This window comes from Rhinoderma darwinii, chromosome 4, assembly GCF_050947455.1.
Source record: "Rhinoderma darwinii isolate aRhiDar2 chromosome 4, aRhiDar2.hap1, whole genome shotgun sequence".
Taxonomy (NCBI): Eukaryota; Metazoa; Chordata; class Amphibia; order Anura; family Rhinodermatidae; genus Rhinoderma; species Rhinoderma darwinii.
In genome coordinates, this window is record NC_134690.1 from 93,095,590 (window position 1) to 93,113,334 (window position 17,745).

The 17,745-nt window shown below is 41.2% G+C and overlaps 1 protein-coding gene across 2 annotated transcripts in view; it reads left to right on the top strand.

The window, feature by feature from the left end:
• Positions 1-17,745, top strand: part of CROCC2 (ciliary rootlet coiled-coil, rootletin family member 2) — a 149,254-nt gene that overhangs the window by 102,665 nt on the left and 28,844 nt on the right. For both annotated transcript variants that reach the window (XM_075861357.1, XM_075861358.1), the window contains exons 14-23: positions 7,756-7,938; positions 8,947-9,091; positions 9,362-9,508; positions 10,803-11,033; positions 12,631-12,824; positions 12,911-13,038; positions 14,953-15,122; positions 15,271-15,450; positions 16,167-16,301; positions 16,543-16,686. In XM_075861357.1, coding sequence (XP_075717472.1) covers positions 7,756-7,938; positions 8,947-9,091; positions 9,362-9,508; positions 10,803-11,033; positions 12,631-12,824; positions 12,911-13,038; positions 14,953-15,122; positions 15,271-15,450; positions 16,167-16,301; positions 16,543-16,686 — 1,657 coding nt within the window. The remainder of the gene's footprint in view (positions 1-7,755; positions 7,939-8,946; positions 9,092-9,361; positions 9,509-10,802; positions 11,034-12,630; positions 12,825-12,910; positions 13,039-14,952; positions 15,123-15,270; positions 15,451-16,166; positions 16,302-16,542; positions 16,687-17,745) is intronic.

Below are 17,745 nucleotides of genomic sequence, written 5' to 3' on the forward strand. Positions count from 1 at the left end.
ACAGCAATGAAAATAACAATGCCCAAATAATGTAAAATAATCACATTTCTGATACCAAACGTGGCAATTTGAAATGCAAGTTAAAGTGTATGTTCACAAATGGCAGAAGTCTAGCAAGCAAAATGGGGGAGCTAGGGGCCTTGGTACTGGAGGAACATATAGATATACTTGGTGTTGCTGAAACATGGCCAGACTCTTCTCATGACTGGGCTGTAAATCTACAGGGTTTTACACTGTTTTGGAACGACAGTGCAAATAGGAAAGCCGGTGGTGTATGTCTGTATGTGAGAAGTGATATGAAGGTGAGTGTGAAAGAGATATTAGAGGGTACAGATTGTGAGGCGGTTAAAACCTTGTGGGTGGAACTAGAAAGGCAGGTAAACACTGAAAAAAAATTACTTTTGGTGTAATCTATAGACCCCCCAATATAACTGAGGAGATGGAAGGTCAGCTATATAAACAGATGGAGCGGGCTGCACAGGCGGGTACTGTAGTGATAATGGGAGATTTTAATTTCCGGGATATTAATTGGTTTCATGGTTCGGCTTCAACTGCGAAGGGGAGACATTTCCTCAACCTGTTGCAGGAAAATTTTATGGGCCAGTTTGTGGAAGACCCGACTAGAGGTGAAGCTCTGTTGGATCTGGTCATTTCTAATAATGCATAGCTTGTTGGGAATGTCAATGTTCGTGAAAACCTTAGTAACAGTGATCATAATATGGTTACATTTTACCTATACTGTAAAAAACAGAACGCAGGCTGGGAGGGCAAAAACACTTAATTTTAAGAAGGCCAATTTCCCCAGGATGAGGGCGGCAATTCAGGATATGGACTGGGAAGAACTAATGTCAAATAATGGGACAAATGATAAATGGGAAATCTTAATATCCACTTTCTATAATTATAGTTCAAAATGTATTCCTATAGGTAACAAGTATAAACGACTAAAATCAAGCCCCACATGGCTTACATCTTCTGTAAAAAGGGCAATATATGAAAAAAAAAGGGCATTTGAATAATACAAATCTGAGGGTACAGCTGTAGCCTTTAAACATTATAAGGAGCTTAATAAAATCTGCAAAAAAAGTAATAAAATCAGCACAAATACATAATGAAAGGCAGGTGGCCAAGGATAGTAAAACAAATCCCCAAAAATTCTTCAAGTATTAAAATGCAAAGAAGCCAAGGTCTGAACGCGTAGGACCCCTAAATATTGGTAATGGGGAGATGGTCACAGGGGATGAAGAGAAGGCAGAGTTACTAAATAGGTACTTTAGCTCTGTATATACAACAGAAGAAAGAGCAGCTGATGTAGCCGGTGCCAGTGCTGTTAGTATATCAGTTGATATACTGAATTGGCAGAATGTAGATATGGTCCAAGCTAAATAAAATAAAATAAATGTGCATAAGGCCCCGGGACCAGATCAGTTACACCCTAGAGTCCTTAAAGAGCTTAGGGCCTGTTCACATCACCGTTCATTTCCGTTCCGGGGTTCCGTCGGGTGAACCCTGCGACGGAAAGTGAAACTGACAGCACAGCTTCCGTTTCAGTCACCATTGATGTCAATGGTGACGGAAACATCGCTAATGCTTTCCGTTCGTCACCAATCCGGCTGGTTTCCGGTTTTCCGACTGAATCAATAGCGTAGTCGACTCTGTGCTGTCAGTTTCACTTTCCGTTGCGGGATTCACCCGACAGAACCCTCCGACGGAACCCCGGAACGGAAATGATCGGTGATGTGAACAGGCCCTTAGTTCAGTTATTTCTGTCCCACTCTTCATAATATTTAGAGATTCTCTAGTGACTGGTATAGTGCCAAGGGACTGGCGCAGGGCAAATGTGGTGCCTATTTTCAAAAAGGGCTCTAGGTCTTCCCCGGGTAATTATAGACCAGTAAGCTTAACATCCATCGTGGGGAAAAATGTTTGAGGGGCTATTGAGGGACTATATACAGGATTATGTGACAAAAAAATAGTATTATAAGTGACAGCCAGTACGGTTTTACTAAGGACAGAAGTTGTCAAACCAACCTGATTTGTTTTTATGAAGAGGTGAGCAGAAGCTTAGACAGAGGGGCCGCTGTGGATATAGTGTTTTTGGACTTTGCAAAGGCATTTGACACTGTCCCTCATAGACGTCTAATGGGTAAATTAAGGACTATAGGTTTAGAAAATATAGTTTGTAATTGGATTGAGAATTGGCTCAAGGACCGTATCCAGAGAGTTGTGGTCAATGATTCCTACTCTGAATGGTCCCCAGTTATAAGTGGTGTACCCCAGGGTTCAGTGCTGGGACCACTATTATTCAACTTATTTATTAATGATATAGAGGATGGGATTAATAGCACGGTTTCTATTTTTGCAGATGACACCAAGCTATGTAATATAGTTCAGTCTATGGAAGATGTTAGTAAATTGCAAGCGGATTTGGACCCACTGAGTGTTTTGGCATCCACTTGGCAAATGAAGTTTAATGTAGAGAAATGTAAAGTTATGCACCTGGGTACCAACAACCTGCATGCATCATATGTCCTAGGGGGAGCTACACTGGCGGAGTCACTTGTTGAGAAGGATCTGGGTGCACTTGTAAATCATAAACTAAATAACAGCATGCAGTGTCAATCAGCTGCTTCAAAGGCCAGCCAGATATTGTCGTGTATTAAAAGAGGCATGGACTCGCGGGACAGGGATATAATATTACCACTTTACAAAGCATTAGTGAGGCCTCATCTAGAATATGCAGTTCAGTTCTGGGCTCCAGTTCATAGAAAGGATGCCCTGGAGTTGGAAAAAATACAAAGAAGAGCAACGAAACTAATAAGGGGCATGGAGAATCTAAGTTATGAGGAAAGATTAAAATAATTATACCTATTTAACCTTGAAAAGAGACAACTCAGGGGGGACATGATTAACTTATATCAATATATGAATGTTCCATGTAAAACCCCCTCAAAAAACAAGGGGGCACTCACTCTCTAGAGAAAAAAAGGTTCATTCTGCAGAGGCGACAGTCCTTCTTTACTGTGAGAACTGTGAATCTATGGAATAGTCACCGCAGGAGCTGGTCACAGCAGGGACAGTAGATGGCTTTAAATAAGGCTTAGATCATTTACTAGAAGTAAAAAAATATCAGCTCCTGTGTCAATAGGTAGAATTTTTTCCCATCCTTTTTCCCGTCCCTTGGTTAAACTTGATGGACATGTGTCTATTTTTCAACCATACTAACTATGTATAAAGTATGCATTGAAAGTCAGTCTCAATCCAATGTAAGTCTCTATTCAACAGGACTGAATCTTGGGATATATTTGGAAGAAGTTTATTGTATCTGTGCCAGCGGGTGGAAGCGGTGGGAAGGGGCTTATAGAGAGACCCCACTGATCTGAATAATAATGTCTTATTTAAAGCTTAAAGGGGTTGTCCGAGATATAATGACTGTGTTAATGCTTGCAAATTATAAATGTAAATACATTTGTAATATACTTACGTTTTCCAAAGTGGCCCCGTTTCCAGATCCTGCCGTGGGGTACTTGACGGGTGACGTCACTTTCTGCACTGGCTCTGGCCAGTGTTGATCTTCAATTATTTTCCGGGTATACGACAAGTCACTTGTGACGTGCCCTGTATGGGCTGTTCTTTTGTAACGCGCATGCGCGGTCCCTGCTCTAAATCTCAAGAACAGCAGGGACCGTGAGAACATCAGGGACATCGTATGCGCGTTACGGGCTGTGCAGCAGAACATACACAAGTGACGTGTCGTATACCCGGAAAAGAATTAAAGATCAACTCAGCGGCCAGAGAGTGACGTCACCCGTCAAGTACCCCACGGCAGGATCTGGAAACGGGGCCACTTTGGAAAACGTAAGTATATTACAAATGTATTTACATTTATAAATTACAAGCAGTAACACGTAGTCATTTTATCTCGGACAACCCCTTTATGTGAATATTTACAGTGAGATTAGATTGGAACTAGCTCGAGATGGTAAAACCAATATAGAATGCCATTTTTGTCTTGATACGTGGGCAAAATATTTTGTGAAGCAACTTTACAATGGATGCATTTACAATGGGCAGAGGGATATCTCACCATGATTATAATTAAATCTATACAAAAATTGTCAGAGTACAATGGTTGCAAAACTGTGTGCGTCCTATTTAGTTGACCCCTATAGAACTTTAGTTATCCAAAAGAATTGTGGATGAAGCCGTCAATCAGAAGGGAGTAAGTATATTATATGCACTTATAGCTGCTATAGAAACAGGCTCCATGTCTGGTATTTTGCTGCATTGTTTGAGTCTACATTTAGGAGTCCCTGAAGGAAGGAATGTTTATCTTACTACATTGTTTCATTGTAAGGGCACTTTGCTGTATAACAGTACACATTTGTAATAACAGCGTGTTATCTTTAAAATGAACCTGACTAGAATTATTCTGTCATACTTAAAATAACAAGTAAATTGTTACAGGGAATGTGCTTTTTTGTTTAGTAAGAGTTTTTGGTAAAACACCTGCTAGCATATCTGGATATATGATAAATGGCTGGTGAAGGACTTCCTGCGAATTAAATAAAATACCAACCAGTGGTATATCATAGTATTTGTAGAATAGATTTTAGAGAAAATGGTGTCGATTTTATTAGATATATTGGGGAACATTTGGACCCCATGCACCCGTAAAAATCGTCCATAATTGCGGACCGTAATTACAGTCCGCAATTACGGACATATTCTCTTCTATTGTCCACGGACACCGTCCCGTTTATTTACGGGAAGGTGTCCGGGCCATAGAAGCGTACTGCAAAAGATAGGACATGTCTACTTTGTATGGGAGCACGGCCCGAAAATGCCGGCGGACGTGCCCTTGATTACGGTCATGACCGTGTGCACAGGGCCTAACTAATGTGATTACGCCTTAAACTTGTCGTAAAATGTGCTAAAATATTTTGCATTACTGGTGCATGATGTTTCATCAAGTTTTAGACCTATTTACGAAGCAAATGCATCAAAAAGAATCGATTTTTGTACCTCACTTGACACTTTTCAAAAGTGTTTTTTTTTTTTAAAAGGGTGTGGCTTAAAATGTAATAAAGCATGGCAAAATTGCACCAAAATTTGGCACAAAAACCTTGTAAACGAAGCCAACCAACAGGGGATATAAGGAAGAGAATAGTGTCTAACATATCTGGCAAGATGCGCCAAATTTATCATACTGCGCGCGCCACTGTAATAAATTTGGCGCATCTTCTGACTGGCTGGTCTAAGTCTTTGCTGTCTAGATCTTAGCCAAAAAAGAGGAAATCCAGCACTCGACTGAAATTTCGTAAAAGGTTTCCTTTATTGGCACAACAGTTTAAAATCCATCCAGTAACCGCTGTGAGGCTCTGTTCACATGTGCGTCGAAGGCTCCGTTAGGGGCCTCCGTCGCAGAACCGGTGTAATATCACCGCGCTATTTCTTCAGGTAAAGCGACGGACACCCTCATCGGAACTCGGTGGAAATGGGTTCTGTCGGACACTGTTAGCGTCCGTGATGTATTGGCTTGAGTTTTTTATTCTTCTGTTCCTATGATGCAACAGAAGAACAGAAAAACTTAGCGCAGATGTGAACGAAGCCTTTCTAGATGGATTTTAAACTGTTTTGCTACTACAAAAAAACGTTTTATGTCATTTTAATCGAGTGCTGGATTTTCTCCTTTTTGATTTCTCTACAAAGTTACCAGACTACTATCCCTGCACTGAAAGTTTAATGGACACATGTATGGACTGGTAAGCTGATGAACTTTCTGTTTGTGTGAATGCTAAATCTTAAAGGAACAGTGTCATCACAAATTATTTTTTTATATGTTAAAGATGTTAGTGCTTTATTAAAAACGTTTATATTCATTTGTGTGTTTGTGTTTTACTTTTTCTTATTTTTACACTTTTTCTTCCCTATGGGGGCTGCCATTTTTTGTTCCATTTCTGTCTGTGTCCATTAACGACACATACAGACATGGAATACGGCAGCCACAGTCCCATAGGGACTGCGAACGGCTCCCGTCCCATTGACTTCAGTGTACGGCGTCTGTGTGGGAACTGCGCATGCGCCGCTCCCACACAGTCCAATTCGAAATTGGCGCCGTCCGGCGCCATTTTCCTGTGGACCGGAAGTCGCGGCCGGACAGTAATATTACTACTTCCGGTCGCGGCTTCCGGATTTGTGCACTTGGACCAGCGGCAGCAAACGGAGCGGACGGGCCGGAGGGAGCCGCGGCGGCAGGAGCAGGTAAGAGATTTCAATGTATGTTCGTGTTTGTGTGTGTTTACTACTGTATGTAAACCTACTACACTGTGTGTTAGCTCAAAAAACATGTTTTTCTGGCAACACATTCCCTTTAAGACAGCATTAGTAAATCTGCCCCATTGTATCATATTCCCAGGAATGGTGCACAGATGTATGTGGATTTAATGAAGTACATTATCATAAACCCACCAAGAATCAGTAACTAAGCTGTACGACATAGCATTGCAGTAAAGGGCAGCATTAATGTTCAAAGCTATCAAATAAAATCAGCTGGTGTTACTGGTATTATAGATCACTTTTTTTAAACATACATATAAAAGCAATATACACCTTTTATAGTATGTGGACCCACTAGGCCGCTCCGCCGTAGCGGAGAGGCAGCTGACAAGGTCACAGTCTATACGAAAGTCTATAGTAGTTAGTAACACTTGGGTACCTCAACTAGTCCAGACAGAGGCTGTGGCTTCAGCACGGATGGAGGTCGGTGCAGCAGGTAGCGCCAGACGTGGCGGGCAGTATCTGATGTGGCAGAACGCACTGGACGTGGCAGAGGACACTGGACGTGGCAGAAGACACTGGACGTGGCAACGACAGCAGGTGCAGTAGACACGACTCCGACACTAGTAGGCACAGGAACAAGAACAGCACGGGATACAGGAACAGGTAACCGGGCACGGGTAACGACGGGAACGGGAAACACTAAGGGACCATTTGCAAGACAGACTTGGGATAACTAACAATGCTCAGGCAAGGATCAAGAAGGGCTGGGGCCTTCTTATAGACCAGGAAATCACGTGGTTGATGATGATGATTGTTTTACAGGTGCGCGCGCTGGCCCTTTAAGAACGGGCACGAGCGTGCGCACGCACCCTATGGGACACAGCAGACCGGAGCGGAAGTGAGCGCTGGCGTCTCCTAGGAAGGAGATGGGGACCAGCGCTCACGGATCCATGGCTGCGGGCGTCGGGAGTTGAGTAAATCCGACGGCCCGTGGCCATGGATGCTACAATATTAGTCAAACCTTTTACCTTTGGCGGAAGATGCCACTTTGTGGGCTAAACTTGTATTTATGTCTGTACTGCCTATTGCTAAAGAACTCGTTATATCGATAATGCAATAATAATATTTGACCTTATATCTCTATATTGTTAGTAGTTCTTAAGATATTGAATGGTTGAATATTGGTTCATCGTACAAAGAGTCAAGGGGAAAACTGCACACAGTTGAGTGATGGACTGAGACAAACTGTGGTCCGTAGTTTCTTTGTCATTGTCACCCTCTGCTGGAAGACCCAAAAGCAATATGACCCGTTCTCTGCTGTAAACTTCATGTAGGCCTGTGTGATGGTATCACTTACAATACTCTTGTTAGGCATCCCTTTTTTTTGTTCTTTGTTGGCATTTTATTTCATAAAGTTTACAGGATGGCAAATGCTATGAGGAGCATTCATTATCTGTGTTCTTGTCCTTTCAGAGAGAAGGAAGCGATACAAGAGTCTTTAGAGACGACAAAACAGAGGGCCGAGGCATTCCTGATGGAGATTGAAAGACTGAAGGCCGTGAATACAGACTTACTGCGGCAGAGGGAGGTTCTCGAAGAGCAAAAGGAGGAACTAAACAGGGAGCGGGAACGTAACCAGAAGGAGCTGGAGAGAGGGTGAGGAAAAGGAAGCCGCAATTCCTTCTCATTTAATGTTAGTTTTGTAATAATACTTATTCATCATATGGCACTAACTCCACAACACTCAAATAATGAAGCTACATTTAAAGACCTGGAGAATAACTGGTGGCCCAAGAGCATCATGTGGGCCTGAAAGTACCCCTGTGAATAATAAATTACACTATTCTCTATGTTTCTCTTTTAACAATGTTCATCGTATAAGTCTATATAAAATGTAGAGTAACTTGACAAATAATTTGCTAAACATATTTAGTACTAATTATAAAGTTACATCATATCATTCACCCCATCAATATACATAGCTGCTTTCAAAAATCCACTGGCTGCTTTTGGAAATCAACTGCAGTTTATCCTACTCCGACTCATACATCTCTTGGAAGGTACTCGTTCTCTTTGCAGATATCCAGCTTATAGGGAGTCTTTAAGGGCAATGCTCTCTGGGGAAAGTATTCTAAATAGTAATAGCAAAAAACAGTAGGAAGAAAACTCTCTGTAGTGCCACCTATAGTTGATAACCCTGTAAGTCAGTGTCTGACCCCTTATAGAGCATTGAAACACGACTAATTAATAGTCAAACCAGAGACATCCATCTGTAGAGTTGTTGCTCCTCATCAGTACAGAGTAGGGTTGTGGTTGGATGAAACTTTGATGCAGCTCATGGAGATCCCACTGGTAGAGAGGGGAGTCTTAAGGGCAAAGCTCCTTGGCAAAAATATGCCAACCAGAACCCTAGTCTGTACTGATGAGGAGCAACAACTTGGAAACAGTGCTGTCTCCAGATGGGTGTCCCTGGTTTCATATTCCATTTTGACAAGCAGAGTCCATAGTATAAGATAAAAATGTTATGCCAAATTATGGAAGAAAGATGGCATCACAGCACTCTGGATATATGTTGATATTTTCTCAGTAATGATTGCATTAAACAGAGCAGCTATAGCTTGGCTCATGAGACCTCATAATATTTTATTCTATATAACTTTATAGGCAAAGGACCCAAGAGAAGTTGGAAGAAAAGGTGTCAATGCTGAAGAAAGACCTGGTTACTGTCAGAGAGTGCTTAAGTCAGACAGTACTTGAAAGAGATGTCCTCCAAGGAGAAAAAGATGCTGTATCCAGTGCTCTTAGCAAGGTACATATTTGGATGGAAAGTAAAGATCTGGCCTGTGCCACAGAATTTTTGTTTTTGATTATAGTATTTTAAAGGTAGTCTGTCATATAATGCGTCTATGTAAACAGCTCAGAGTGGACTGCAATGTCATAAAGTAATAATAGTTTAAATATGTCTAATAAAGGTATAGTTTCCCAAGAACTCTGCATGAAATGCAAAATATTGATCTAAGTACAGTACACAGTGTCTCCGGTGTTGATTGTGTGTTTTTAATATGGATTTCTATGCCAGGCTGAGTCTAGCAGAGCAGAAGTAGAACTGGCACTAAACCAGATTCGCAGTGAACGGGCATCACTGAATGACTCATTGGCCAAAATGGGTGCATTGAACGAAGGTTTAGCACAAGATAAAGTGGCCCTGAATCGTCTAATATTACAGGTACGCTTTGCTCCCCACATGTTTACATTAAATGTAGATCAATAACATAATTTCTATGATATTTGATGTGTTTGTATGTATTTGTCTATTCTTCATCTGCTAATGTATGCTTTCATATTACTCGTTTTTCATCTTGACCAGTGCAACCAATATAAAAGGTAGACTGGCACTGTGCTGACTAGTGAGAATGAGAAAAGCATACCATTTACCACCTCCGGCTGCGGTAATAAAGTTCTAGAAATAAATATAGATTAATCCCCACGTTTACTGTAGACCACTAGAGAATAAAATATTAAGCGTTTATACACACCTAGACCTAGATAAGGTATTAACCCCCCTAGACTACCAAGAAAAATGGCACTACTCTTGACCACCAGAGCTAGTTACATGAACTCCTCCACTACCGTAGACGACAGTTTTTTTTGTTGTCTAAACCTGGGTGCGTACTATAGTTCAGTGTGCCTTAGGGCCTGTTCACATCACCGTTGCCCTTCTGTTGAGGGGTTCCGTCGGAGGTTTCCGTCGGGTTAACCCCTCAATGGAAAGGCAAACGAAAACCTAACCTTCCGTTTCCCTCACCATTGATATTGAAACCTAGCTAATGGTTTCCGTCTGTTAACATTGTGACAGGGTTCCATTGTTCTTGACGTAACCAATGGCGCAGTCGACTGCGCTATTGATTCCGTCAAAATGACGGAACCCTGTCACAACGGTGACAGACGGAAACCATTAGCTAGGTTCCTTTCACCATTGGGTTCAATGGTGAGGGAAACAGAAGCTAAGGAAGGTTTCCGTTTGCATTTCCACTGGGTGGTTAACCCGATGGAAATCTCCAATGGAACCCCTCAACCGAAGGGCAACGGTGATGTGAACACAGCCTTATAGTCCAAAAAATATGGTTATTTTAGATGTTCCTAAATGTTGCATTCATAGAACTTTAACATATCTGCCTTATCTCACTTCCATGGAGGTTTATTATATTATATACAACATCATCAGGACTTTATAATTTTGTATGGTAAATAAGATATCCAAACAAAACTAGGGTTTTGCTGACTATGAGTGTTTCCGTTTAAGAGCCCTTGTGATTTTAACACATAATTTAGTAGTTTTGATATTTGACAAGATCTTTAAGTCAGATTAGGTATCTACATCTCATTACTGTGATTTTACCAGTTGGGGAGAGGTAGCACTAAGACAATTCAACAAAAAAGAATTAACAATTGTTAGAATGTTTTGAGCTTGTGGGCCAAGTGGGATTCATCGTGGTTCCTGTTTTTACCTCCTAATGCAGTTGGAGGCTGAGCGCAGTTTGCTGCAGGAGGACCGGCGTGTAAGCGAGGCTAGTTGTGCTGCGTTAAGGGAGCAGCGAGACGCACTGGAGATTGAGGTGTCTCAGCTGCAGGCAGAAAGGGTCACGCTGGAACGGAGATGCCGCGAGACGGAAGAGAAGCAGCAGAGGATTGAGGAGCAGCTGCTTAGTGTGCGCAGAGAAAGAGCAAAATTAAAGGAGCAGTTTGCGCAGGTAAAGTTGGCCTCATTGATGCACTGGTATTTCAGCCAATGCGACTGAACTTTTGTTTTTGTATATAGTTGCAAAATGCTAATTTCTGACTAATGCATCAGTAACCAATGTCAATCCATCAATTAATGAATCGATCAAGCCATTAATCTGAAAATGTAATGGCTATGCTTCAAAATCTTTCATGGCAGGCATTTAAAAAAAAATTGTTGCAAATAATTTTTGGAACATCTGGCTTTATAAAGCATCTGGCCAACATTTTTTGCGTATTCTCCCTGTTCTACTTATCCCAGGGTTACACAGGTTGGTGTTGCTTTGTTTTTAGTGTTTTTGTAGTCTGGAATGTTTTTTGTTTTTTTTATTGAATATTTTTAACTTTATCAATCAAGGGTACAGAAAGGAAAAGGGGGAAGGGGTCAGGGAATATACATAGCATAGCAAATTAGAATCCAGAGTACAAATGAAAGTAAAATACTTATAAGTCAGTTCAATAGTCGAGTGGTTTTTAAACGGAGGAAAAGAATAAAGGATAGCTCTCCTTTTCGTATCCACTCCCGACCTTGGTAAAAAAAAAAAAAAAAATACCTGCACTATGTGAACTTTCCTAAAGCTAGATTTACTCACAGCTTTTACTCTACATTTCAGTGGCGTTTTTTTTAAATGTTTTTCTCTGCCCCAAAGCGCTGTGGTCAAATGTCACTTTAATGAGAAAGACTATATACAGTGTTTTTGTTCGCGGAGTTTTTGTAATCAGTGTCATTTTTATCAAAACGCAGCATGTTCTAGGCTTTTTATCTGACTTTTTATCCAAAGGTTTCTCTTTAGAACTCTAAAAACGGCAGGAAAAATACATGTGAAAAATGGTACTAAATAAAAAACACTATTTTTTACATGCGTTTTAAAACGCTGAAAATAAAGTGTGTCTGTGTCTGTGAAGGAGGCCTCATTGTGGTCAGTTCTACAGTGCGGCCGAATTCGTTTCAAGTTTGTGGAAAATTTATGTAAATGCTTGCAGCATTTTCTACTCCAAAAGACATGTTATCACATTCATGCTCTCCTAACCAGTTGTGCTTTAGAAAAGTCATAGTTTGAGCACTGGCTTGTAGCCAGTATTAAAGAGGATTTTCACATGAAGATCACTAGAACAGGGATCCCGAGTCCCCTGTCCCTCTTTCCTGCACGACCTCAGTAAGGAGGGGTTTGTATGGAGCAGCAGTTGAGTATACATGCTGCCGCTTCATTCAAAGTCTTTGGGTCCGATTGAAACAGCCGAGCACTGTGCTTACTGAGGCCATGCAGTGAGGAGGAACGGGGCTTGGGACCCCTGTTTTATTGTTTATTGTAGCACCTATGTCGAAAATAGGGTTCAACAAACCCCATCTCGCCGTTGCATTCAGGCAGAGAATTAATGAATGGGTAGCCGTGCATGTGCGCCGCTTTCTCCATTCTGTTCTATGGAAGTTACGGAAACAGCTAAGCAAGCGTGCTAGGCTGTTTCCATTAATTCCATAGAAGTGCATGGAGAACGCGGCGCACATGCAACATACTTCAGCGCTGTAGAGAAAAAACATTGTTCCCCTTTTCTTCTGCTAACCATCAGGCCAATACCGTAGTACAAACACTTCAAGATCAGTTGCAAGAAAATCACAGGGAGCTTGACATACAAGCATCAGCCTTACAACGTGCGGGACAGCGCATTGAAGAGCTGACTAACCAAAATGCAGAACTTGGAGTGCAGGTAGCAGCCCTAGAAGCTGAAAGACAAGAACAAGAAGATGAAGTTGCTCAACTGCGGTAGGACTTATTTTACTGCTGGTCAGTCGTAACTGACACTCTTCCTGTCCCTTTTCTCCGTCACTTATGTATTCCTGTCTTCTTAGGGAACAGAAAGAATCTCTAGAGAGCACATTGTACGATACACAACGCCGGACGGCACAGTTGGAAGATCGCAAAGAACAATTGGAGGGAGAGATACACACACTAATACTTGCTAAACAAAACCTTCAAGGTATAAACCCACTGCCTGACTCTGAATATTCCTTGTCATAAATGTTATATGGCTGTGACCATGGCTTGGAAGCCGTATTCTTATTTCATGTACATCTGGATCATAAAATCACCAAGGATCGCTCCCATAATAGAGACTTGTAGGAGCCACAGTTTGTCAGTGAATAATCTGTATATGTACATATATCAAGATAAAAGGCTTAACAGGCCATACTCGCCCATTGTCTGGCGGAAACACCGCTATACTCACATGTCTTTATGTATGCAGAATTCAGGGATGGTGTCCAGGAAGAGTCATGTCGGGTTAACAGCCTGGCACAACTTTACTAAATATTCTTCAGGGTCCTTTTAAAATTAAGCATTAATGTGAATTATGTTTAACTTAGATAATCCTCTCAGTACTCAGTGTAACATGATGACATGAAGCTGATAAGTAAAATCCTAAATGGTACAAACGTAATCTATGTGTATCTCGCTGTATGGTCTGACGTAGTCTTAGCAGTTGCTAATTCAGTTTTGGACTGTTATTTTAATGCATCATTTATGAGCTGAATAGAAATAGCTGATAAAAGCTACCAAAAATATGTAGTAACCGCTAGTAAAGCAGGCATAACACCCTGCTAATATTTCCTCCCATAAATAGGGTCATGGTTATTAAGTTATATTTACTTTTTCACTAGGTGTGAGTTTTGGTTAAGTTTTTCCCCTTAAATTTGGGATTGCGTCTAAAGAATAGAAGTATAAGGCGGAGTTCACACTTGAGTTTGAATGAGATATATATTTTTTGGTCTAAACGGATTTTAAAAAAAAATCACAAATTGATTTGTTTGCATCAGTTTTTTAGTTCAGCCTTACCAGGACCTCTAGGATTAAAAAAAGCTACGTGCATGGTGCTCGAGCTAAATGTCGGGTGCCCGGCAGTCAGAGACTGCCAGGGACCCTAGAGAGAAGACAGTAGTGGTTTTTATCGCTTTCGTCATCTCTGTACTCATGTGCACAGCGCTTAATGAGCGCTATTTATAGAATAGAGGCAGCGACAGCTATTGGTCCCGGTAATCATGTGACTGGAATGTCGGAAGTAGGAGGCTGCTGCTAGGTCTAACTAGACCCAGCAGAGCCCTAACAGTGACAGTAGTCACTATAATAGAACTGATTTCCCCTGTTCAGCCCCAGTTACAGTGGTACAATATAGTCTAAAAAAAATAATTAAATAATAAAGTCCCCCAAAGGTCTTTTCTGGCCTTTGAGGGACAGGCCGTAATAATGCAAAAATAAAAGTAATAATAAATAAAATCGAGACTTTAAACACCCTACCACAAAAAAATTTCGTAATGCTAGCCCTGACGCAATTATCCTAAAATAGACATGTTATATATCAAAATTTACGGTAGACAATGAGGATCACAAATAAAAAGTCCATTTTAGGGTAACACTATATTATTATCAGAAAAAAATAGCTAAAATGTAAAAACGCATATTTTAACTATAAGCCTAAAGATGCTAAAAAAACAAAAATCATGTGTTTAAAAATAATAAAAGAAACCTATATTGATCACAAAAAAAACATTACAATAATAACGTCGCCAGCCTAACAAATAAAAACGTTATAGCCGTTTAACTAATGCGTGTACCTAGTCCTGAACCGGTTAAAGGACTGATCATGATGGAACCGAAGGCCTAAGGGGGTTCCTAAGTGGGGTATCACTCTCGACGTCTGTCTAGTCAACTTATATTCTCCCCAGTACCATATCACTATATAACTACTACGTAAAAAAAAAAAAGGAAAACTCCAGTTACAAGTATTGAAACCCATCACCCATTTACAGGCATCACCTGCATAATGACAGACATTCTCATTGTTTTGTATGCATTGTATTAATTATTAGTTGAGGCATCTTATGATCTTTCCTGATAGTGGAGGCTCAACACCAGGCCATAGAGGCTGAAGAAGCCATGGCTGAGCTGCGGCAGCAGAAGGTCAAGGTGGAGTTGCAGCTAGCACAAACAGAGCAAACCGCACAGATGTCTCTCAGTAACCAGACCCAACAGCACCAAGATACTGTAGAGCGGCACAAGAGGGAGAAGGTTTGTATATCTGAAGCAGGGTTGAAAAACATATTGGCATTTTATGTTCTCAACTAAATGTTCCTGCAAACACTGCTTTACTCCCACTATTCCTATACTATCACATACCGCGAGGACCATTGCTTCACCTGCCACCTTCTACTTTTAGGAGTCACTACTACGGGCCATGATGGAGGAGAAGCAGGAAGCTGTCCAGCGTATGGAGAAAGAGAAAGAAGAGCTTTTATACGAGTGCGAGAACATCAAGCAGAAACTGAGTACGGACATTCTTCGCTTGCAAGAAGACAGGGAAGAAAGTTTGCTGCGGGTGGAAAATGAGAAACAAAAGGCAAGATGATCCAACTATTGTGTATATTCATATCTTATTATTGCCTCTAGCAGTCAGGTACAGGATATGGTGCACTGACAATGGCAAAATACACCTCCCCCCACCATTCTGCCTCCGCATAGAGGCCCAGTAACTAATAGATGTTCTGCAATCAGCACTCAGGGAAGTGCTAATAGCTCTGAGAAGACCTTACCTGTTGTCTATGGCTCCGTTCACACTACGTTCAAAAAGTATGCCCAGTATATCCGTAGACTTCTATGGACCAGACGTATGCCAAAAGAGTGGCATATGTCTGGCTGTTATACATCGGCATACCTTTTTTTCTGTCTATTTTGTTTTGCAATACAGGGGCATTCCACAAAAACAGTGAACCACTTGATATATTTTTTTTTACTATGGGAGTCAATGGCAGATATATTCATACAGTTGCATGTCTGGCATATACATTGGAAGATTATTTTTAGCTGGGGGTACACACTGAACATGGGGTAAGCAGAGCTTTATATTGTGCCCTTCCCCCACTACTAGTGCTCCCTCGGTGGGTATGTACCTTACCTATTATTTTCTCATCCCTGGCAGGTAACTACAAAATGCTAAGTGTCCTCCATCATGATGAATAAGAATATGTGTAGTCAGTCGAATGTTTGTACGTGTCCATGTGTGAGAACTAAACTCTCTTGGTAAAGACTCATCTTTTTTTTTTCTTTTTTGTTCAGGCTCTGCTCCAAAAGGAAACTGAGAAGAATACTTTGAGTGAGAGACTGATGCAGACCCAGAGGGAGCTTTCCGACACCAAACTGGAGGCTGAGAGATTTAGACGAGAAGCTCAGATTAGCCAAGACCAGGACAAGGTCCGCTTATGCAGTGCACACAATACACAATTACACAATGTGTTCCAAAGAGATTATGAGCTCTCACATAATGTATATGGTGTAGATATGATTACAGCAAACATGTCTGGTGTGTTATACACATGAAATATTGCTGCAAGTGAGTAGCTGTTTTGGCATATGTTAGTGGGCATATTATAGTGCTGTGTGAATAGTAAGATAATGCTGGAGAATTGAATCTATCTCTTTGTAAATTGAGCAGGTAATGCTGGATGGAGTCTCTTTAGAACTGAAAGGATTGCAAACTGAATTTGAAGATGCAATGTCAGCTCACTCCAAAGAGAACAAGAGTCTATGTGAGCGCCTCAAACAATTGAGTCAAGACAGGGAAAACCTGACCAAAGAGGTAAGCTGGATTCCTTGCAGTTCATGAATCAGGTATTTATTTCCATTACCGCTGTGCAGGATTATATCCGCTGTCATCATCTGATGTAATCGCTCCTCACTTCATCTATACATTTTTAAAGGGCTAAAAACAAAGGAATACATTTTTTGGACTTCTTCTTACCCCTTTTTCTGAAGCACTATAGACAGTTAGGAAAGGGCTATGATAACACAGCAGCACCCATGAGTCATGGTAAAATGACAAGATTACAGTGTCCACGTCATGACTTCAATGTTTCCCGGTAGTGAAGAAAAGTTAAAGTCCGGTCTCGGTAATTCCACAATTATTTTTTTTTTGTAAATTCTTTATTTTACAATTTTCAAGTCAAAAGCATATTAATATGGGGTACAAAAAAAAGGGGGGACAAGAATCATAATAATAGCATATGCCAAATAGTAGACACGCAGGTCCAAAATATTGCATTAATACAACAGGCACAACTCCTCAAATCAACAGTGGGGAGAGGGGAGGGAGAGGAAATTAGAAAAAAGAGAAAAAGTGAAGAGAGAGCGAGAAAAAAAAAAACAACACCTGGTCCACTGCACGACTAAGGAGGTATGAAATCTCTGCCTTAGGCGGCCATGATGGTCTTATATTCTTGGGTGACAATCCAATGGTGCCATGTTCTGGAGAAAATGTCATGTCGATTAATCTATTGAGAAGTGAGGTCCTCCATGCGCTTAATTTCCCCAATATTGAGAAACCAGAGTCGGAGAGAGGGGGCCTCCGTGCACTTCCACAGAACAGGTATACAAGCTCGTGCACAGTTAACCAAGTGCCGGAGAATAGACTTCTTGTGTGATGGCAAAGGAATGTCACTTAAATGAAGCAGGAAAATGGCGGGGGAAAAAGGTATGGTGTGGTCAGAGAAAGAGGAGGTAATTCTCCATACTCCCTGCCAGAAAGGAGACAACACTGGACAGTCCCAACAAGTATGTAGAAGGGTACCTTCAGCAGACTGGCATCTCCAACAGTGCGATGCGACATTAGGGAACTTAACATGCAGTCTGGAAGGAACAT